The sequence below is a fragment of the Trachypithecus francoisi genome, unplaced genomic scaffold (assembly GCF_009764315.1).
Source record: "Trachypithecus francoisi isolate TF-2019V2 unplaced genomic scaffold, Tfra_2.0 Lachesis_group16, whole genome shotgun sequence".
NCBI lineage: Eukaryota > Metazoa > Chordata > Mammalia > Primates > Cercopithecidae > Trachypithecus > Trachypithecus francoisi.
Window position 1 is genome coordinate 11,603,331 of NW_022681461.1, and position 22,823 is coordinate 11,626,153.

At 43.7% G+C, this 22,823-nt stretch overlaps 1 protein-coding gene across 2 annotated transcripts in view; it reads left to right on the plus strand.

The window, feature by feature from the left end:
- Positions 1-22,823, plus strand: part of GOLM1 (golgi membrane protein 1) — a 75,458-nt gene that overhangs the window by 1,334 nt on the left and 51,301 nt on the right. For both annotated transcript variants that reach the window (XM_033236927.1, XM_033236926.1), the window contains exons 2-3: positions 19,537-19,686; positions 21,260-21,439. In XM_033236927.1, the coding sequence (XP_033092818.1) occupies positions 19,558-19,686; positions 21,260-21,439 (309 nt within the window). In that variant the 5' untranslated portion in view covers positions 19,537-19,557. The remainder of the gene's footprint in view (positions 1-19,536; positions 19,687-21,259; positions 21,440-22,823) is intronic.

The window sequence follows — 22,823 nt, forward strand, 5'->3', positions numbered from 1 at the left end:
GGAGCTTGGCGCCGGGTCCTCCCGCTGCGCGGCCAGAGCGCAGCTGCAGCCGGTTCTCGCGGATGCTCGAGGTTTCTCCGCGTAACTGTTTCCACCTTTGCCAGCGTGGAGGATCCACACAACTTTGCCCTGCTTTAAAAATCATATCCTGTTTAATATTTTTAATGACTTGCTTTTAAGAAGCAAAATGTGAATAACAATTTTGATAAATTTTTTAAGCAAAATTTAAGAATTATTATATTTGAAATGGACAATTTCAGATGTCCCATAGCCAGATTTGCAAAACTAAACTTGTGTGACTTTCACGGTTTTGAGGTTTCCTTTGTCTGATTTGGGGTTCCTAGGCCCTACATTATGCAAATTATTGAACATTTCTAGGACTGGGTTAGTGAGATATGCAGTAACCTGATGAAGTGTTTAGCGGCGCTTGAGTGGCTTTGTTTAGCTCATGGCCATCAGATTGGCTCAAATCTCAGTTTTAGTATTTCTGAACTTTGGTGGGCATGGGACAATCTCTTGTCAGTTTTTGTGGTTCTCCAAAGGCATCCTAGCTTCTTCCAGTTGTGTTATAAAAGATGAAGCTAAGCTCATGCTATTGGAAAGAATACTTTTACTTTCTTTCTAAATAGAAACTAGTAACTTGCTAAGACTTACTGTTTTTAGGCCACTCAATTCTTAAGGTGTCAGTGAACAAAAATAAATTGAATTATTAGGATGTTTATAGAAAAGAGGTTAGCTTTAAAGATACATTTTGTTCTCCTATGGAGAGGTTATCCAGTTTTCACATTTTTTTAAAGTTGGTTTTACAGGAAAATGAAAGAAATGAGAGGAAAGGAGTGCTGAGGGTGGGGCCAGGAAATTGTGGTGACTTGGATATTAGGGGCCAAAGATCCCATCTGCTTCCTAATTGCTGGTTTAGGTTCAGTTATTGATGGGAAATGAAAAGATTTTGCATTTACATTCCACCCGCTGCTGCTGCTGCTGTTGAGGGCTGGGCAGAAACAACAGGACAGCTGACCATAGCAGGCCTGGGGCTACTTGGGTTTGTATATATGGCCACCTTCCCCAGAAGGAGGGAACTGCTACCCTTATCCTGTGAAAGTGCTAGCTAGCTTTCTGCATTGGACGTACGGAGGGCAGAACCTGGGGAAAATGCGTCTGATCAGCAGGAAGGGTGGAGCATCGCTTTAGGCAGGTGTGCTGAGAGGAGACAGGTGTCAGTTGATGGGTACTATTGCTGCAAGGGAACTTGAAGGCAGCGTGGTCCCTGAGGTCCAGCCCCATTTCTCAAAGGACCTGGGGTGGCCACTGGGGGCGGGGGAGCGGTGTTCCCTGCCTCTGGATTAAATTCTGCAGCATTATTGTTATTACTTGTTTTTTCTTAAAAGAAAAAAAAAAATAAGTTGCCCAGTGAAAAACTTATTTCAGTGGTCTAATGTGAGAAACAACATTCGTAATTGGGATTTTTTAAAAGCAGTTCTGTTTTTGTAAAACAAAATTTTTAAAACATTTGTAAAAAAGTGGAACAGAAGGAATGGTCCTACTGTGCTTTTGCTATCACCTTAGAAAAGGGCGAATGATATTTCACTTGCTCCCCAAAAACTGTTCTTAAAGATCATGGTGTTTTTCTGGACTTTTCAAGTTATTGATGAAGTTACATTAAAAGAGAGACTTGTCTCCAAACTTATGAAGTGTTTCTTAAATCTTGAGGGAGTCTTTCCTTTCTTTCACACAGATATTTCTCACACTTTCAGGAAAAAGAAAAGTCCATGCCTTTTCAGATTTTTACATTTTGATTTTATTTTCCTTTAAAACCCTTAAGCGCTTTATTAATAGGACTTCCCCTTGCTAAGATTTTGAAGATTAGTGCCTGACAGAAAAAAGTACATATATGAATACTATATAATATGATTATAGTTGTTTATATTGTAATTTGCTATCGTTTCCCAACTTTTTTGATGTTTCTCAGTAATAAAAAAAGTTCTTAACACCCTCCTTTAAGTGCATTTGTTGCTTATGAAAAACTACATGTATTTGCTGTTACAGTTATATTGTATCTCAAGGCCCAATATACACATAGGGCTGGATTTGTTGTTAATAACATTAGAGGTAGAAACCCTGTTTAAAATACTTTCTCTTAATTTAAGTATTTTGGCCTGTGTCTTGTCAGATCTGATTACATCAGCATGGTTTCTACTTCATGAGGTAACTCATGCAAGGCTGGCTCAGTGCAGAGCTTTGCTCAAGGTCTTTTGCTCTCCTGTGTTTGCATTTATTAGTAAAATAAACAGACCTCTGATTTGGTAGGTCTGGGGTGGGCCACAAAATTTGCATTTCTGACAAATTCCAAGGTAATGCTGATGCTGCTAATATGGGGACCACCCTTTAAGAACCATTGAACTACAGCAGGAGCTAGCAACCTGTTTCTGAAAAGGACCAGATAACTGTTTTAGGTGTTGCAGACACTATGGTCCCTGTCACAACTTCTCAGCTCTGCTCTTATAGCCCATAGCCACAGGCAATATGTAAATGAATGGGCATGGTTCTGTTCCAATAAAACTTTATGGATACTGAAGTTTTAATTTCATGTAATTTTCATGTTTCATGAGACATCCTTTTATTTCCAAACCAAAAAAAAAAAAATCTGTTGAGCTATTATCATGTGGTGTGTACTTTATTGCCACTGTAATTTTTAATCCTAACAACAAAAGGTTTTACAGATTTAAAGTCTCATATCACTGTATCCTAGAACATGGGGACAGGAGTAAGCCTACTTCAATGGACTTTTACAAAGATTGAATAAGATACAGAGAGGCAGATTATACAACTCACCAAAATTTGTGCAAAGAATAAGCTAGGATTAAAACTCCCTTTGACCTGACCCCCATCAGTGCTCTTTTCCTAAGCCATACTGCCTCAACAGTTCCGCTAAGGAAGCACTCAAAATAACGGGTAGCTAAACTGACATCTGATACCACTTCATGGTGTCCATATTCTCCAAGGAGCAGTGAACCAGGAGTCACCTGCTGGGTCAATCTCCATCCCTCTAACAGTAGGTCTGTGTGGGTGTTGGGAAACACTGCAAATTTCAGCTGGTTCTCAGTTCTTCTTGGTTTTCAGCCCTGCTGGGCTCTTTTGGGTCTTCCCCATGCTCGTATAATCTTCCAGTCAGCCAGGAATATGTGGAGAATTTCTTAGCCCTTTGAAGCACTCTCTCATGAAATAGTAATATTTTAACTTTCTTCAACCATTGAAAATGTAAAAACTGGCTGGGTGCGGTGGCTCATGCCTGTAATCCCAGCACTTTGGGAGGCTGAGGTGGGTACATCACTTGAAGTTAGGCGTTCAAGACCAGCCTTGCCAACATGGTGAAACCCCATCTCTACTTAAAAAAAAAAAAAGGAAAATACAAAAATTAGCTGGGCATGGTGGCATGTGCCTATAATCCCAGCTACCTGGGAGGTTAAGGCATTCGAATCCCAGCTACCTGGGAGGTTGAGGCATTCGAATCCCAGCTACCTGGGAGGTTGAGGCATTTGAACCCAGGAGGGGAAGGTTACAGTAAGCTGAAATTGTGCCCCTGCACTCCAGCCTGGGTGACAGAGCTTGCCTTCGTCTCAATAAAAGAAAAAAAAAAAGTAAAAACTATTTTTAATTGTGGGCAGTGTACAAAAATAGATGCCTGGCAGGATCGGGCCGTTGGACTGCAGTTTGTGACTCCTGAACTTAAGGAAAAATTGAGCTCCTACGAAGATGTATTCTTTTTTTTTTTTTTTTGAGACAGTTTTGGTTTTGTTGCCCCGGCTGGAGTGCAATGGTGCAATCTAAGCTCACCGAAACCTCGGCCTCCCAGGTTCAAGTGATTCTCCTGCCTCAGCCTCCCAACTAGCTGGGATTACAGGCATGCACCACCACGCCTGGCTAATTTTGTATTTTTAGTAGAGACAGGGTTTCTCCATGTTGGTCAGGCTTGTCTCGAACTCTCGACCTCAGGTGATCTGCCTGCCTTGGCCTCCCAAAGTGCTGGGATTACAGGCGTGAGCCACCATGCCTGTTATTCTTTTCTAAATATTTTTTTGTAGAGACAGAGTCTCCCTGCATAACATTGACCAATCTGGTCTCGAATTCCTGGGCTCAAGTGATCCTCATGCCTCAGTCTCCCAAAGTGCTAAATGCAGACATGAGCCACCATGCTGGCTCCAGGATATATTCTTGACGGTGGGTGGCCTTTCTTCAGAAAATTTCAAAACAGGAAGAATTTGGTTCTCTAGTTCATTTTCATTCATCTACCTCGCTTTTTGGTGTTTCTACCACCTACCACTATACATTGATTTTAAAAGTTTTCATCTTTAGACACTGTCAGCTTCTAGCATTGGGGAAAAGATAGTGTTCATTTTGGGGAAGTGAGAGGAAGAGATTCTGTGTATTTCCTAGTAAGTTTTTAAAGCAATTTAAGCAGAACACAGTGACCTTGGTCATTTAATCCCAATGGGTTAGAGGCAGAGTTGACAAACTTTGTCTAAATGGTCAGATGGTAAATGTTTAATCCTCATAATACCCTATGGGCAGAGTTGGTCTATCAGTAGGTCTCTGTCTCAACTATTTCAGTTCTACTTTGTAGCCAGAAAGCAACCATAGGCAGTATTTATGGCTGTGTACAGTACAACTTCAGGAAAAAAACAGGCCCGGATATGGCCTGTGGGCCATAGTTTGCTCACCCTTGGTTTAGAGACATTCTTGGGACAGAGTGGAATATTTCCAAGCCATCAGAAAACTTGGTGACTGATTCTTTCCCGGACTCCAGGCTGCGCTGGGGTGTGCTCAGGTCTGTTTGCTCATTGCAGTGACTTCTGAACTACTGCTGAGCCGCTGGGGCCGTTCCTCTGAGAAGGAATAGAGGTGTGGCTCCACCAGTGTTTGAAGAAGCCCAGTTTCTGCACTGGTTGACGTTGGTCAAACGTGCTAATCTGACCTGATTGCTCCTATATATTTGCTTTTCTGATTAGAAGTCCTATATGAAAATAAGGAAATGTTAAACATGATATTTAACTAGGAGGGTCGGGGGCTCGTGTATTTGGCATGTTGTACATTTTCATATGCCTTTTTTTTCTTTTTAAAAAGTGGTTAGAAGTCTTTGTTAAATTACAAACATTTTGTCTTACAAGCAAACAATATTTTTTACCAGTAGGTTGAAATTTTAAATTAATTAAGCCAGTAGGTAAGAATATGCAGTTTTTTCTCTTCTGATCTATTCAGTGATTTTTTTTTGGAGACAGAAATCTCGCTGTGTCGCCCAGGCTGGAGTGCAGTGACGCGATCTCCGTCTCCTGGGTTCAAGCAATTCTCATGCCTTAGCCTCCCAAGTAGCTGGGATTACAGGTGTGTGCCACCACACCCAGATAATTTGGGGGGAGGGGGTGTTTATTTCTGTTTTTTTGAAGCAGAGTCTTGCTGTGTCACCCAGGCGGGAGCGCAGTGGCACAATCTCGGCTCACAGGAACCTCTGCCTCCCAAGTTCAAGCGATTCTCCTGCCTCAGCCTCCAAGTAGCTGGGATTACAGGCACATACCACCATGCCTGGCTAATTGTATTTTTAGTAGAGACAGGGTTTTGATATGCTGGCCAGGCTGGCCTCAAATTCCTGACCTCAGGTGATCTGCTTGCCTTGGCCTCCCAAAGTGCTGGGATTACAGGCGTGAGCCTCTGCACACACCCAGCCTATCAAGTGATTTTTAATGCAAAAACACACCACTTGTTTTCATTTTGGGAAAGCCTGGTGCCTCACAGAGTTTAGATGATTTAAGTTAATCATTTTCAGTATGCTGGAAGCTTATAATCAAGTATGAGACAAACATTCTGAAGCTTAAATGAAAATGAATATTAAATTAATATATCTGTTTGACACAGTATATCACTCACCCACTTCCGTCTCATCCCCAATCCAGATAAATTCTAACGTGGGAGAAGGGACAGTGTCTGATGTGTTTGACCACCGTAAACTCTGCGTCTGAGTTCTGCCCTCGGCCTTCATCAATCTTGATCATTTCTCGCCAGTATCTGTCCCTCATACTTCAGCAGCAAGGGTTTCTACACTCCTGGAAGCCTGTGAGGAAGCACCTTGCAGGCCTGAAGGCTGATTGTGTTACCTCCCTTCCTCGTGTCACTGCTTACCTGGGCAGCCCTGCTCCCATTGGGAGCCCAGGGCTCTCCTAAGAGTGCTGTCTAGACAGCTGGCATGAGACAGTGCCAGCCAAGCACTGGGTGATCGTGAGGGGCTTCCAGGATTGTATAACTTCCAGGACTGTTTGAGGTTTGGCTTCCTCAAACCTTTTTCATAATATGGTCCTGATCTGGGACGTCCACTGCTGGAGTGGCATCAGTAGGTCAGCCCCAGGTAATGGCAGGTACTGCCGTTTTAGTTGGTGGCAGAGTCAGGAGAAGGAAAGGGGAGGGCTGGTTGCTATAAAGTAGAATGGTTATGGAAGGAAAACATGCGTCACTGTTTCCTCATAAAGTGGAAGAAAGATTGAATCTAGAAATGATTTGTTATTCTACTTTCCATCCCTAATAATTGTCAACATTTGTTGAGCAATTACTATGTGCCAAATGTAGCTCTAAGCGCTTCTCACTTAACTCACTGAATCCTCATAAAAACCTTGTGAGCAGGACAGCGAGGCACAGGCAGGTCCTGTGTCCCCTGAGTGGTAGAGCCAGGGTCAGACATGGCTGTGGGATTCCAGTCTGTGCTCTTAACACCACCCTGAGCTGCCTGATGTGAATACAGCACCTGACTCGTGGTAGCTGCTCAATAAATTTTTTATTGGCTGTCTAAAGGAAAGAATATTAAATGATTATCTGTACACTTCCCTTGAAGTGAGAATCGAGTTTATTTTCTGCTTTCAAACTTATGCCCCACCCACTGACTTACATCTACTAGAATAACAAAAGGCCTTGCAAGGGTCATATCTAAAAGTATTTTGTTAAGCCATGTGCGGCGGTGTGTGCGTATGGTCCCATCTACTCGGAGACTGAGGTGTGAGGATTGCTTGGGTCCGGGAGTTCGAGGCTGCAGTGAGCCATGATCGTACCACTGCACTCCAGCCTGGGTGACAAAGCAAGACTCCATCTCTTAAAAAAAAAAAAAAAAAGTATATTATTAGAAAATTTAGTATATAACAGATAGTTGTTCAAAGCAGTAGGTGAAAATAGATTATTCAGTAAAGGTCGCTGGCAGAACTGGCTTGTCACTACAGGAAGAAAAAAGCTGCATTCTTTGTATTTCCTTACGTCTGCAATATTTATATTTCCTTACTCCTTACATCAAAAAGGAATTTTAAATGGACGAACAATTTAAACGTGAATATGAAACTACATTGGAAAAAAATGTGGGTAAGTGTGTTTATAGACTTAGAGTAGGAAATGCCCTCCTAAATATAACAACAATCGAGAAGTAATAAAAGATTGACAAGATTAGGTTATTTAAAACAACAGAGTGACTGGCGAGATGGCCAAATAGGAAGAGTTCTGGTCTGCAGCTCCCAGCGAGATCAACACAGAAGACAGGTGATTTCTGCATTTCCAACTGAGGTACCTGGCTCATCTCACTGGAACTGGTTAGATGATGGGCGCAGCCCACAGAGGGTGAGCCGAAGCAGTGTGGAGCATCACCTCATCTGGTAAGTGCAAGGGTTTGGGGAACTCCTCCCCTAGCCAAGGGAAACTGTGAGGGACTGTGCCGTGAGGGACGGTGCACTCTGGCCCAGATACTGTGCTTTTCCCACGATCTTCACAACCTGCAGACCAGGAGATTCCCCAGGTGCCTACACCACCAGGGCCCTGGATTTCGAGCACAAAAGTGGGCGGCCATTTGGGCAAACACTGAGCTAGCTGCAGGAGTTTTTTTTTTTTTTTTCTCCATACCCCAGTGGCATCTGGAATGCCAGTGAGACAGAACCATCCACTTCCCTGGAAAGGGGCCTGAAGCCAGGGAGCCAAGTGGTCTAACTCATTGGATCCCACCCCCACAGAGCCCAGCAAGCTAAGATCCACTGGCTTGAAATTCTCGCTGCCACCAAAGCAGTCTGAAGTTGCCTGGGATGCTTGAGCTTGGTTGGCGGGGGCGGGGGCATCTGCCGTTACTGAGGCTGGAGTAGGTGATTTTCTCCTCACAGTGTAAAGAAAGCTGCCAGTTCGAACTGGGTGGAGCCCACCACAGCTCAGCAAAGCCACTGTGGCCAGACTGCCTCTCTAGATTCCTCCTCTCTGGGCAAGGCATCACTGAAAGAAAGGCAACAGCCCCAGTGTTATAGATAAAACTTCCATCTCCCTGAGACAGAGCACCTGGGGGAAGCGGTAGCTGTGGGCACAGCTTCAGCAGACTTAAATGTTCCTGCCTGCCAGCTCCTGAAGAGAGCGGCAGATCTCTCAGCACAGCGCTCGAGGTCTGCTAAGGGACAGACTGCCTCTTCAAGTGGGTCCCTGACGCCTGTGCCTCCTGACTGGGAGATACCTCCTAGCAGGGGTTGACAGCTCACCTCATACAGAAGAGCTCCGGCTGTCATCTAGTGAGTGGGTGCCCCTCTGCGACAAAGCTTCCAGAGGAAGGAACAGGCAGCAATCTTTGCTGTTCTGATGCCTCCGCTGGTGATACCCTGGCCAACAGGGTCTGGAGTAGACCTGCAGCAGAGGGGCCTGACTGTTAGAAGGAAAACTAACAGAAAGGAAAAGCATCAACAAAAAGGATGTCCACACAGAAACCCCATCTGAAGGTCACCAGTATCAAAGACCAAAGGTAGATACATCCATGAAGATTTGGAAAAACCTGCATAAAAAGGTTGAAAATTCCAAAAACCAGAATGCCTCTTCTCCTCCAAAGGATCACAGCACCTCACCAGCAAGGGAACAAAACTGGATAGCGAATGAGTTTGATGAACTGACAGAAGCAGGCTTCAGAAGGTGGGTAATAACAAACTCCTCTGAGTGAAATGGGCATGTTCTAACCCAATGCAAAGAAGCTAAGAACCTTGAAAAAAGTTTAGAGGAATTGCTAACTAGAATAACCAGTATAGAGAAGAACATAAATGACCTGATGGAGCTGAAAAACACAGCATGAGAACTTGGTGAAACATACACAAATATCAATAGCCAAATCGATCAAGTGGAAGAAACGATATCAGAGATTGAAGATCAACTTAATGAAATAAAGTGTAAAGACAAGATTAGAGAAAAAAGAATGAAAAGGAATGAACAAAGCCTCCAACAAATATGGGACTATGTGAAAAGACCAAACCTACATTTGACCTGGTGTACCTGAAAGTGACGGGGAGAATGGAACCAAGTTGGAAAACACTCTTCAGGATATTATCCAGGAGAAATTCCTCTACCTAGCAAGACAGGCCAACATTCAAATTCAGGAAGTGCAGAGAACACCACAAAGATACTCCTCAAGAAGAGCAATCCGAAGACACATACATAATTGTCAGATTCACCAAGGTTGAAATGAAGGAAAAAATGTTAAGGGCAGCCAGAGAAAAAGGTTAGGTTACCCACAAAGGGAAGCCCATCAGACTAACAACACATCTCTCTGCAGAAACCCTACAAGCCAGAAGAGAGTGGGGGCCGGTATTCAACATTCTTAAAGAATTTTCAACCCAGAATTTCAGTGCAGCCAAACTAAGCTTCATAAGCGAAGGAGAAGTAAAATCCTTTACAGACAAGCAAATGCGGAGAGATTTTGTCACTACCAGGCCTGCCTTACAAGAGCTCCTAAAGGAAGCACTAAATATGGAAAGGAAAAACCAGTACCAGCCACTGCAGAAGCATACCAAATTGTAAAGACCATCGACGCTATGAAGACATTGCATCAACTAACAGACAAAATAACTGGCTAGCATCATTCACATATAACAATATTAACCTTAAATGTAAATGGGCTAAATGCCCCAATTAAAAGACTGGCAAATTGGATGAAGAGTCAGGACCCATTGGGATGCTGTATTCAGGAGACCCATCTCACATGCAGGGACACACACAGGCTCAAAATAAAGGGTTGGAAGAATATTTACCAAGCAAACAGAAAGCAAAATAAAAAAAAAACCAGAGGTTGCAATCCTAGTCTCTGAAAAAACAGACTACACGAGAGAGAGACTTAGACTTTTTCACAATAATAGTGGGGGAATTTAACACCCCACTGTCAATATTAGATCAATGAGACAGAAAATTAACAAGGATATTCAGGACTTGAACTCAGCTCTGGACCAAGCGGACCTAATAGACATCTACAAAACTCTCCACCCCAAATCAACAGAGTATACATTCTTCTCAGCACCACATCTTACTTATTCTAAAATTGACCACGCAATTGGAAGTAAAACAATCCCCAGCAAATGCAAAAGAATGGAAATCATAGCAAACAGTCTCTCAGACCACAGTGCAATCAAATTAAAACTCAGGATTAAGAAACTCGCTCAGAACCACACAACTACATGGAAACTGAACAACCTGCTCCTGAATGACTGATGGGTGAATGACTGATGGGTAAATAACGAAACGAAGGCAGAAATAAATAAGCTCTTTGAAACCAATGAGAACAAAGACACAACGTACTAGAATCTTGGGGACACAGCTGAAGCAGTGTTTTTTTTTTTTTTTTTTTTTTTTTTTGAGACGGAGTCTCGCTGTGTCGCCCAGCTGGACTGCAGTGGCTGGATCTCAGCTCACGGCAAGCTCCGCCTCCCGGGTTTACGCCATTCTCCTGCCTCAGCCTCCCGAGTAGCTGGGACTACAGGCGCCCGCCACCTCGCCCGGCTAGTTTTTTGTATTTTTTAGTAGAGACGGGGTTTCACCGTGTTAGCCAGGATGGTCTCAATCTCCTGACCTCGTGATCCACCCGTCTCGGCCTCCCAAAGTGCTGGGATTACAGGCTTGAGCCACCGCGCCCGGCCTGAAGCAGTGTTTAGAGGGAAATTTGTAGCACTAAATGCCCACAGGAGAAAGTGGGAAAGATCTAAAATTGACACCCTAACATCACAATTAAAAGAGCTAGAGAAGCAAGAACAAACAAATTCAAAACATAGCAGAAAACAAGAAATAACTAAGAGCAGAACTGAAGGAGATAGAGACACGAAAAACCCTTCAAAAAAAAGAAAACAGTGAATCCAGGAGCTGGCTTTTTGAAAAGATTAACAAAATAGACTACTAGCCAAACTAATGAAGAAAAAAGAGAAGACTAAAATAGACACTAAAAAATGATAAAGGGGAGATCACCACTGATTCCACAGAAATACAAACTAAAATCAGAGAATACTGTAAACACCCTTACGCAAATAAACTAGAAAATCTAGAAGAAATGGATAAATTCCTGGACACATCCACCCTCCCAAGACTAAACCAGGAAGAAGTCAAATCCCTGAATAGACCAATATCAAGTTCTGAAGTTGAGGCAATAATTAATAGCCTACCAACCAAAAAAAACCCAGGACCAGACACAATCAGAGCTGAATTCTACCAGAGATACAAAGAGGAGCTACCATTCCTTCTGAAACTATTCCAAACAATAGAAAAAGGAGGACTCTTCCCTAACTCATTTTATGAGGCCAGCATCATCCTGATACCAAAACCTGGCCTAGAAACAAACAAACAAAATTTTAGACCAATATCCCTGATGAACATCGATGCAGAAATAATAAAATACTGGCAAATTGAATCCAGCAGCACATCAAAAAGCTTATCCACCACAATCAAGTCGGCTTCATCCCTGGGATGCAAGACTGGTTGAACATATGCAAATCAATAAACATAATCCATCACATAAACAGAACCAATGACAAAAACCACATGGTTCTCTCAATAGAGGCAGAAAAGGCCTTTGACAAAATTCCACACCCCTTCATGCTAAAAACTCTGAATAAACTAGGTATTGATGAAATGTATCTCAAAATAATAAGAGCTATTTATGACAAACCTACAGCCAATATCATACTGAATGGGCAAAAGCTGGAAGCATTCCCTTTGAAAACTGTCACAAGACAAGGATGTCCTCTCTCACCAGTCCTATTCAACATGGTATTTGAAGTTCTGGCCAGGGCAATCAGGCAAGAGAAAGAAAGAAAGGTATTCAAATAGGAAGAGAGGAAGTCATATTGTCTCTGTTTGCAGATGACATGATTGTATATTTAGAAAACCCCATCATCTCAGCCTAAAATCTCCTTAAGCTGATAAGCAACTTCAGCAAAGTCTTAGGATACAAAATCAGTGTGCAAAAATCACAAGCATTCCTATACACTGAAATAGACCAACAGAGAGCCAAATCATGAGTGAGCTCCCATTCACATATTGCTACAAGGAGAGTAAAATACCTAGGAATCCAACTTACAAGGGATGTGAAGGACCTATTCAAGGAGAACTACAAACCACTGCTCAAGGAAGTAAGAGGACACAAACAAATGGAGAAACATCCCATGCTCACGGATAGGAAGAATCAATATTGTGAAAATGGCCATATTGCCCAAAGTAATTTATAGATTCAGTGCTATCACCATCAAGCTACCATTGACTTTCTTCACAGAATTAAAAAAAAAAAAAACTACTTTAAATTTCCCATGGAACCAAAAAAGAGCTCATGTAGTCAAGACAATCCTAAGCAAAAAGACAAGCTGGAGGCATCGTGCTGCCTGACTTCAAACTATGCTACAAGGCTACAGTAATGAAAACAGCATGGTACTGGTACCAAAACAGATACATAGGCCAATGGAACAAAACAGAGGCCTCAGAAAGAATGCTACACATCTACAACCATCTGATTTTTGACAAACCTGACAAAAACAAGCAATGGGGAAGGATTCCCTATTTAATAAATGGTGGTGGGAAAACTGGCAAGCCATATGCAGAAAACCGAAACTGGACTTCTTCCTTACACCTTACACAAAAATTAACTTAAGATGGATTAAAGACTTAAACATAAGACTTAAAACCATAAATACCCTAGAAGAAAACCTAGGCAGTACGTGGGTATGGTCAAAGACTTCATGACTGAAACACTAAAAGCAATGGCGACAAAAGCCAGAATAGGCAAGTGGGATCTAATTAAGCTAAGGAGCTTCTGCCCAGCTAAAGAAACTACCATCAGAGTGGACAGGCAACCTGCAGAATGGGAGAACATTTTTCTCATCTGTCCAACTGACAAAGGGCTAATATCCAGAATCTACAAAGAACTTAAAGTTAACAAGAAAAAAAAAAAATCAAAAAGTGGGTGAAGGATATGAACAGAGACTTCTCAAAAGAAGACATTTATGCAGCCAGTTCATCATCACTGGTCATTAGAGAGATGCAAATCAAAACCACAATGAGATACCTTCTCATGCCAGTTAGAATGGTGATTATTAAAAAGTCAGGAAACCACAGATGCTGGAGAGGATGTGGAGAAATAGGAACACTTTTACACTGTTGGTGGGAGTGTAAGTTAGTTCAACCATTGTGGAAGACAGTGTGGTGATTCCTCAAGCATCTAGAACCAGAAATACCATTTGACCCAGCCATCCTATTACAAAGGAGTATAAGTCATTCTACTATGAAGACACATACACACATATATTTATTGTGGCACTGTTCACAATAGCAAAGATTTGGAACCTACCCAAATGCCCATCAGTGATAGACTAGATAAAGAATGTGACACATACACACTGTGGAATACTATGCAGCCATAAAAAAGGTTGAGTTCATGTCCTTTGCCGGGGACATGGATGAAGCTGGAAACCATCATTCTCAGCAAACTAACACAGGAACAGAAAACCAAACACCACATGTTCTCACTCATAAGTGGGAGCTGAACACTGAGAACACGTGGACACAGGGAGGGAAACATACACCAGGGCCTTTTGGGGGAGGTGGTGGGAGGCTAGGGGAGGGGTTAGCATTAGGAGAAATAACTAATATAGATGACTGGTTGATGGGTGCAGCAAACCACCATGGCACATGTATACCTGTGTAACAAACCTGCATGTTCTGCACATGTATCCCAGAACTTAAAGTATAAATAAATAAAAAAAAAAAAAGAACTTTCAAAAAAAAGCAGCAAAAACTTTGGGCAAACATTCTAGAAAGTAAAAGAATAGATGAAAAGTTGAAAAAAAAATTATTCACATGAAGGACCAAAGATTGGTTTACCTTTAACAGACAAAGAGCTTTAGCAAATCAATAAGATGAACACCCCAGTTTAAAATTGGGCAAAGAATATGAAAAGGCATTTCACCAAAATGAACGTGCAGATGGCCAAGAAATGAAAAGACACTCATTTGTGCTCACAATATGTTTGAAAATATCACTAATGACATTGTCGGCCATTAAAAAGTTTGTTTGCTATGTTATGTCAGAAAATAGACATTCTCCTGCTGCAGGAGATTGTGATTAAAACCCCTATATGAAAAGGAATTTTTTTTTTTTTTTTTTTTTGTGATGGAGTCTTGCTCTGTCTTCCCCAGCCTGGAGTGCAGTGGTGCGATCTTGGCCCACTACAACCTCTGCCTCTCGGGTTCAAGTGATTCTTCTGCCTCAGCCTCCCGAGTAGCTGGGACTATAGGTGCCTGTTACCCCCTAGCTAATTTTTGTGTTTTTAGTAGAGATGGGGTTTCACCACATTGGTGAGGATGGTGTCGAACTCCTGACCTCGTGATTCGCCTGCCTTGGCCTCCTAAAGTGCTGGGATTACAGGCGTAAGCCGCTGCGCCCAGCAAAAAAAAGGAAATTTAAAAAATGTTAATATTTAACTAGAAGGTTCAAGGAACTCATGCATTTGACAGGTTGGACCTGTTTCAGATATGGTAAGATCTATCAAATAATTATTTATATAGTTTAGACTTATGGAAGAGTTGAAAAATAGTACACATAGTTCCTATATACCCTTTACCCTGTTTCCCCTTAACCATAGAATGTATCAAAATTAAGAGATTAACCTTTTGGCACTATCTTTTTAACCATGCTGGCCAAGCGTGTTATAGAATGTCCGACGAGTTGACTTCCTCTGAATTTTCTCCTGATAAGATTGAGGTTATGCATTGCTGGCAGGAGGCCGTAGAGGTGCCGTGCCCTCCTAGTGCACCATATTGGGGGGTATGTGATGTCGATGTGCCTCATTCTCAGTGCTACCAAGCTTGAAGTGGCTAAGGTGGCATCTGCCAGGATTCTTCATGTAATATAGCTGTTTTCCCCTTTGTAATTTGCCAACTATTTTGGAAGAGAGACGATCTATCAATATTAAAAACATACATTTTTGACCCAGAAATATATCCACAGAGATGTGATTTATTTCATCTCCTGCAAAAGGGGGTGATACTGCCCCCGAAGCTGATACAAACCCCTGTATTGAGCAGTGCCTCACCACAGTAAGCTTGCTGTTGGTTCATCTCAAGCTCCTTGAGGCCTGCTGGTTTGATATTCAGGACTTTTTTCAGAATTCAGATAACACTGGGCATTTATTACATATTATGTGACAGCCCCAGGAGGATCTAGGACGGCACCGCATACTCAAACACTCATCTTTCTGCAGTGAAATGTATGAGTATTCACATGAAGGGAGAAAGATAAAGGCTATAAGTAGCTTCAGATAAGTTCTGATCAGACCTTGATCTCAGTTCAGGTTTTGTTGCTGGAAAAGTTTTTAAAAATCTGAGTTTTTAGAGACCGTTTTGGATTTCAAAGTTGTGAATAAGGGACTGTACACATAGGTAAGAGTTCGTAAGCACAGAGATGGGTGTACAGCTGCACATCTGCAGTTTTAACTAGCTGTTCAAAATGTAGTCAAGCCTGGCCGGACGTGGTGGCTCCTGTAATCCCAGCACTTTGGGAGGCCAAGGCGGGCAGATCACTTGAGGCCGAGAATTCAAGACCAGCCTGGCCAACATGGTGAAACCCCGTCTCTACTAAAAGTACAAAAAACAAAACAAAAAAACACTAGCTGGGTGTGGTGGCGGGCACCTCTAATCCCAGCTACTCAGGAGGCTGAGATGAGAGAATCCCTTGAATCTGGGAGGCAGAGGTTTCAGTGAGCCCAGTTCATGCCACTGCACTCCAGCGTGGGTGACAGAACAAGACTATGTCTCAGAAAAACAAAAAGATAGTTAGACCTACAGTGGTTGCATCTGTACTGAACGTGTATAGACTTTTTTGTCATTAGTTCCTAAACATATGGCTTAACAGCTAATTACATAGCATTTACATTGTACTAGGTATGATAAGTAATCTAGACATGGTTTAAAGCTTAGAGGAGGATGTGCCTGGGTTGGATGCAAATATGTCATTTTATATAAAGGACTTGAACATCCTTGGCTTTTGGTGTCCTCGGGGGGTCTTGGAACCAATCCCTAGTGAATACTGAGGGACAGCTGTGTAAGGCTGTTTATGGTAGCATTGTTGGAAGTAAGCCTGGAAAGCCTTGAATATTTCTCTGTAGGAGATCAGTTAAGCAAATCTTGGCACACAGTGGTGCCCTATTCAGCCCTTTGAAAAGAATGGAGCAAACCATAATGTGCTACTAAAAAAGGGAGGCAAGATGTGTTACTAAGAAATACACAGCATTTGCTGAATAGTGTGAATGGTGTGATCTTGTTTGGATTAAAGTAAATATATTGATGCTTATATATGCATCTAGAAACATCTAGAATAGTGGCTATACATATGAATCACCTGGGGAGGTTAAAAAATACCGATATCTGGGCCTTGCCCTAAACCCCACTGAATTAGAAATGCAGGGATGGGGGCCAGGTGTGATGGCTCATGCCTGTACTCCCAGCACTTTAGGAGGCTGAGGCGGAAGGATCACTGAGTCCAGGAGTTTGAGAGCAGCTTGAACAACGTAGTGCAACCCCTTCTCTTTAAAGATAGAAAAAATTAGCTGGCATGGTGGTGCACACCTGTAATCCCAGCTACTTGGGAAGCCGAGGTGGGAGAATTGCTTGGGCCCAGGAAGTTGAGGCTGCAGTGAGCTGGCATCACACCACTGGGCAGCTACGTCAGCCTGGGCAACAGAGTGAGACCCTGTCTCAAAAAAAAAAAAAAAAGCAGTGGTGGAGCCCAGGTATTGATATTTTTAAAAGTTTCAGGCTGGGCGCAGTGGCTCATGCCTGTAATCCCAGCACTTGGGGAGGCCAAGGCGGCCAGATCATGAGGTCAGGAGATCGAGACCATCCTGGCTAACACGGTGAAACCTCATCTCGACTAAAAATACAAAAAAGTAGCTGGGCTTGGTGGCATGCACATGTAGTCCCAGCTACTCGGGAGGCTGAGGCAGGAGAATGGCATGAACCTGGGGGGTAGAGCTTGCAGTGAGCTGAGATGGTGCCACTGCACTCCAGCCTGGGTGACAAAGTGAGACTCCATCTCAAAAGTGTCCCAGGTGATGCTGGTGCCCCTTGAGTGTTGAGGACCATTGGAATAGAAGGACCCAGATGTTAGAAAATGTTACCCCTTACCTTTGGAGTAGGATGAGGGAGATGCAATTTATACTTTTTTGTTTTTTGAATCAGAGTCTCGCTCTATCGCCCAGGCTAGAGTGCAGTGGTGTGACCTTGGCTCACTGCAAGCTCTGCCTCCTGAGTTCAAGCTTTTCTCCTGCCTCAGCCTCCTGAGTAGCTGGTACAGGCATGCGCCACCATGCCTGGCTGATTTTTGTATTTTTAGTAGAGACGGGGTTTCACCATGTTGGCCAGGCTGGTCTCAAATTCCTGACTTCAGGCCATCTACCTGCCTTGGCATTCCAGAGTGCTGGGATTACAGGCATGAGCCATCGTGCCCGGCCAATTTATACTTTACTGTGTGTAGTTTCCCATTTTTTCCTTAGCAGAAGCCACTTGGAAAAGACTCCGCTCTGGGTGACAGAGACCCCGTCTCTAAAATAAATACATAAACATTTTAAAACATTTAAAAGTCAAAAAAGAGACTCTTGTGATCAAAATGAGATACGATAGGACAATGGAGACACCTTTGCAGCAGGTCTGTAGAATCTTCTAGAAGTTTCTTGTTTCTGCACTTATGCTCCTTGAGTATATTCAGTGCTTGCTGATATCAGCTGATAACTGAAAGAAGAATGTTGTTTCCCCATTCATCCTAAGAGGCCAGAAGCTGGTAAGACATGAGCGCAGGTCAGAGTTTCCACCCATGGTAATTTTGGGGGTGCTTTATTTTAGATGATTCGGCTAGATTGCTGCTTTATCTCCAGGCAGGCCCCCATACTAGTAGCTATCTGTTAAAGAGGAAGTCTTTTGATGACCCACCTGGAAAGACCATTGGGTGAGGATCAGCTCTCCCGTGTTCTCACTGGTAAGAACTGTGTTTTGCAGATGAATCCTCGGTGGTCTCCTCTTCCCTCCCCATCCCTTGTCTTTTTCCCTCCTCTTCTCCTTCCCTTCCCTCCTCTGTTGCTAGACACCCCTGGCGTAAAAGGCGCTCTGTGCTCAAAGGCTGTTTGTTGCAGCGCAACCGCTCTCACTCTGATAAGGTTCTGTTTTATCTGGCTCAGCAAAAGCTGCTCCGAAAAGTCTACTTTCCTTGTTCCTGGAGACCAGTGCTTGCAGCCGGCCAGACCTGGCTTTGAATTGAAGCCCATTAACAAAATTTATGGCATCTTTCTTCTAAGCTATATTTTTGTGCACTGTGTAGCTCTCACACAGTCACTGTTTTTCCTAACATGAGGTGTACGATGCAGCAGTTGCACAGATACGGTCCCTAAAGTGAGAAATGAATGTGGGAAAGACAAGGTGCTCTCATTTGGCATGGAGTGAACGCCTTGTTCCCATCTCAGATCCTAAGATGGAACACGTTTTTCCCGGCGACTTCAGGCCGATGGCACACCTCCCACTTCGGTTGTGTGTCGTGAAGGAGAAGACACTTCTACAGCCAGGGCTGTGCCTGAATAATGATGTACATGGGTGGAGGGGGGAGGTTCACATTCACCTCTAGAATGGGTTTTCTGCTTTGCTTGAGAAATGCTTTAATTGGCTGTCATTAGTAATCCTGTCAAGGGTGAAAAAACCTCCCTTGTTAGGAATCAAAGCAAAAAGCTGTCTCTGAGGAGTAATGAGCAATATACTCTTTCTAATATGATGCGGAAGCACTTAATATTTGTTATTGGTGTTTACAGAAATGATTGCTTCTCAAACATTGCTGCTTACAGAAATGATTAATTCTCAAACTGTGTCGGGAAGGTGAGTATGGTAATGATTTTACAGGGGAGGAATCTGAAGTGTAAGAGAAATCATGTCTTGCCCCAGGTCTCGAGCTAATCTATGACAGGTTTCGGGGCGGTGCCTGCTCCTCTGAGCCTGTCCTGGGAGCTGGCCACACTGCCCTGTGTGCACAGCACTGTGGGCTTTGTGCGTGCCATCCACATATTCTTCTTCCTCGACAGCTTTGCACATCAAGAAGGAGCTACCAGCCCATGCTTCCTGGCAAGACCGTTTCCTCTCTGTTGTAAGGATGACACGGTCTGCTTCGGAGATGATAAATACTAGTATTGATGCGTATTTATTTGCTTTTACTTGGCAGATTCTCAGTGCTGATTTTGAGATGATGGGCTTGGGAAACGGGCGTCGCAGCATGAAGTCGCCGCCCCTCGTGCTGGCCGCCCTGGTGGCCTGCATCATCGTCCTGGGCTTCAATTATTGGATTGCGAGCTCCCGGAGCGTGGATCTCCAGGTGTTTTGTTTTGTTTATTATGTTTATTTTATGTTTATGCTTTGTTTATTTTATTATGGGGTCCGAGGGGTTTGTTGTTTATTGCTAGCCAGGGCATTTTGCACAGGGCACGTGCTGTAAGGTAAGTTTAGGGCTCTGCACACCCCCACAGCCCTGGGTCAGACCCCAAGCAGCTCCGCTTTGGGTGGGAGAGGCCCCTTCTGTGGTTGTGTAGGATTGCGGTTGTGGTATCCCTCCCTGCCTTTCCTGTGAGTTAACAGCTTTCATTTGAGCTACTGAGGTGGTTCTGGGAAGACAGCTTGCTTACATATACTGGCCACAGTCTGTTGTTTGCGGTCCTCCAGTGCACAAGATATCAAAGAGCAGTATTGGAAGTGTGCTTGGATGATGGGTGTAAGAAATATGTTTTTAAGGGTACCAATCTTTATCTTCATCATTTAATAATGATAATTTTAACGTTCTCATTTACTGTTGCAGTCATGGGTCAGGTACAGTGCTGAGCAGTGACGGAGATGCTCCTCTTGATCAAACTTGAGTCGGGCCCTTCTGAGCCGTTGTCTTGACTAGGCCTTGATCTTGGCCCCTCCCGACTCCCACTCCCTGTCTTTGGCGTGCCCAGCCCAGTCATAGCAAAGGATCCCGCTAAGCCGTCCTTCTACCCCTGATGCTTGACCAAGTTCCTCATCCCTACCCTTGCTGTCTAAGTCCTTGGCCTGCGTTTAGCAAGAATCCCCCTACTCTGAAGGCGATTTCCATCCACTGGCTCCCCGCACTGTGCTTGCTCGTTGACTATAAATCCCCAGCTGTGTTTGATGTGCTCAGCGTTGAGCACAGTTTCCCTCTCTTATCGCAATCGTTTTTAGTAGTCTTCCTTACCGTTTTAATAAATGTCAGAATAATTTCTCTTCCACAGTACTTTACACAAATTACTCCTTTTGTGCACAAATCCTGCAAGGTTGGGACTTGACTTTCCTCATTTCACAGGATGTCAGACTGAGGCACAGAGAGGTTGAGGTGGAGCAGGGATTCCAACCTGCGTGGGCTTAGCTGTGGCACCGTAGCCCGTCTGCGCTTTGTCCTGTTCTCACACTTACCCTCCTGGGCTTGTACTCCCTGTGTCTCAGCTTCCACGGGAGCTCCTGTTCTCTGGGCAGATGAAGTCTGCTTGTCTGGGTTGGAAAACTGAATCTGTTTTCAGAGATTGTGTCTGCTAAATATTTGTTAAGCGCTTTGTTAGCAGAGAAGGAGAACTGAATATTTGAGCATCATCTCACGCCAGGTAAAGCATGAGGCATTCTATGCACTTAGCGTATTTAAGCCTCACGAAAACCCAGTGGGAAGTGTGGTGTGAGTACATGGAGCCTTCCTTTACTTACACTGACAGAGACCATTTTTCCAGAAGAACCTGTGCCAGCTTCTTTACAGTTGACTTAAAACACAGAGCCTTGGGCACTCATGTATATGAGGCTGGTGCTGGCCCTGGGCCCCAGGGTGGTCTTTGTGGAGGGCTCTCAGGTGGTCCAGGCTCCGTGGGTAACTTGGCATCAGCCCTAACGCTGTGATCTCCTTGTAGACACGGATCATGGAGCTGGAAGGCAGGGTCCGCAGGGCGGCTGCGGAGAGAGGCGCCGTGGAGCTGAAGAAGAATGAGTTCCAGGGAGAGCTGGAGAAGCAGCGGGAGCAGCTCGACAAAATCCAGTCCAGTCACAGCTTCCAGCTGGAGAGTGTCAATAAGCTGTACCAGGACGAAAAGGCAAGGCCTGCTTTGTTTCCTCTCAGTTCTCTTCTAAGGGATGGTGTCTACATTGTCTGTTTCTTCTTGGCAGGAGGATGGGCAGGCGGCTGGGTTTAGGTTTATGTAATTATATGGAAAGAGCCTATTGATCAAGCTTTGGACATTCTTCCCCTTTCCCTCCAAGTCCCTGGCTGGGCTTGCGGTGAAGCCTTTTGCAATGGTAATAAACAGGAGAAATGCAGAAGAACAATTTCAGATTCATCCTATTGGCTTTTTTTTTTTCCTCTCTCTCCTATTGGTTTTTTTTCCTCCCACTTTCTACAAACATGTATTAAATACCCACTCTGTGCCAGGCTTATGCCAGGTGCTTATATGTCAGAGAGGAATGATATTTGTGCCCTCCAAGTATCTAACGGAGGAGAGGAGAGGCAGACTCTACTAAATACTAACATAGAAAGTAGGGTACTGTGCACTGGCTTTTAAGCTAAGAAAAAAACCAGCAAATCCTGCGTAGATTAAAAGGGGACTTCCTTCCAGTTAAAATATCTAAGCTTTATGTGTCAGTTTTTCTGGTTTTCTTTTTTTTGAGATGGAGTTGTTCTGTCACCCAGGCTGGAGTGCAGTGGTGCGATCTCGGCTCACTGCAACTTTTAACTCCTGGCTTCAAGAGATTCTTCTGCTTCAGCCTCCTGAGTAGCTGCGACTACAGGTGCCTGCCACCATGCCCAGCTACTTTTTGTATTTTTAGTAGAGACAGGGTTTTCACCATTTTGACCAGGATGGTTTCGATCTCTTGACCTCGTGATCTGCCTGCCTCGGCCTCCCAGAGTGCTAGGATTACAGGTGTGAGCCACTGTGCCCGGCCTGGTTTTCTTATGTGGGAATATATGGCTATATTTTGTTTATTAAATTGTGTAACTGTGTGAGTTACTAATATCTCCTGTCCCAAAGTGCATCAAACTCATGGCCACTTATTAGCTAGAAAAATTTGGCTTTTTTTTTTTTTTTTTTTTTTTTTTTTTGGTGATGGAGTTTCCCTCTTGTTGCTCAGGCAGGAGTGCAATGGCGCCCTCTTGGCTCACTGTAACCTCTGCCTCCTAGGTTCGTGTAATTCTCCTGCTTCAGCCTCCCAAGTAGCTGGGACTACAGGTATGTGCCATCACGCACAGCTAATTTTTGTATTTTTAGTAGAGATGAGATTTCACCATGTTGGTCAGATTGGTCTCAAATTCCTCACCTCAGGTGATCTGCCCATCTCGGCCTCCCAAAGTGCTGAGATTACTAGTGTGAGCCACCATGCCCAGCCTGAAAAATTTGGCGTTTATAATGCATGTACCTCTGTCTCCGGAGTGGCTAATTTATTGGAAGAAGGTTGTAGCTCAACTTCCATTATCTTGAATTG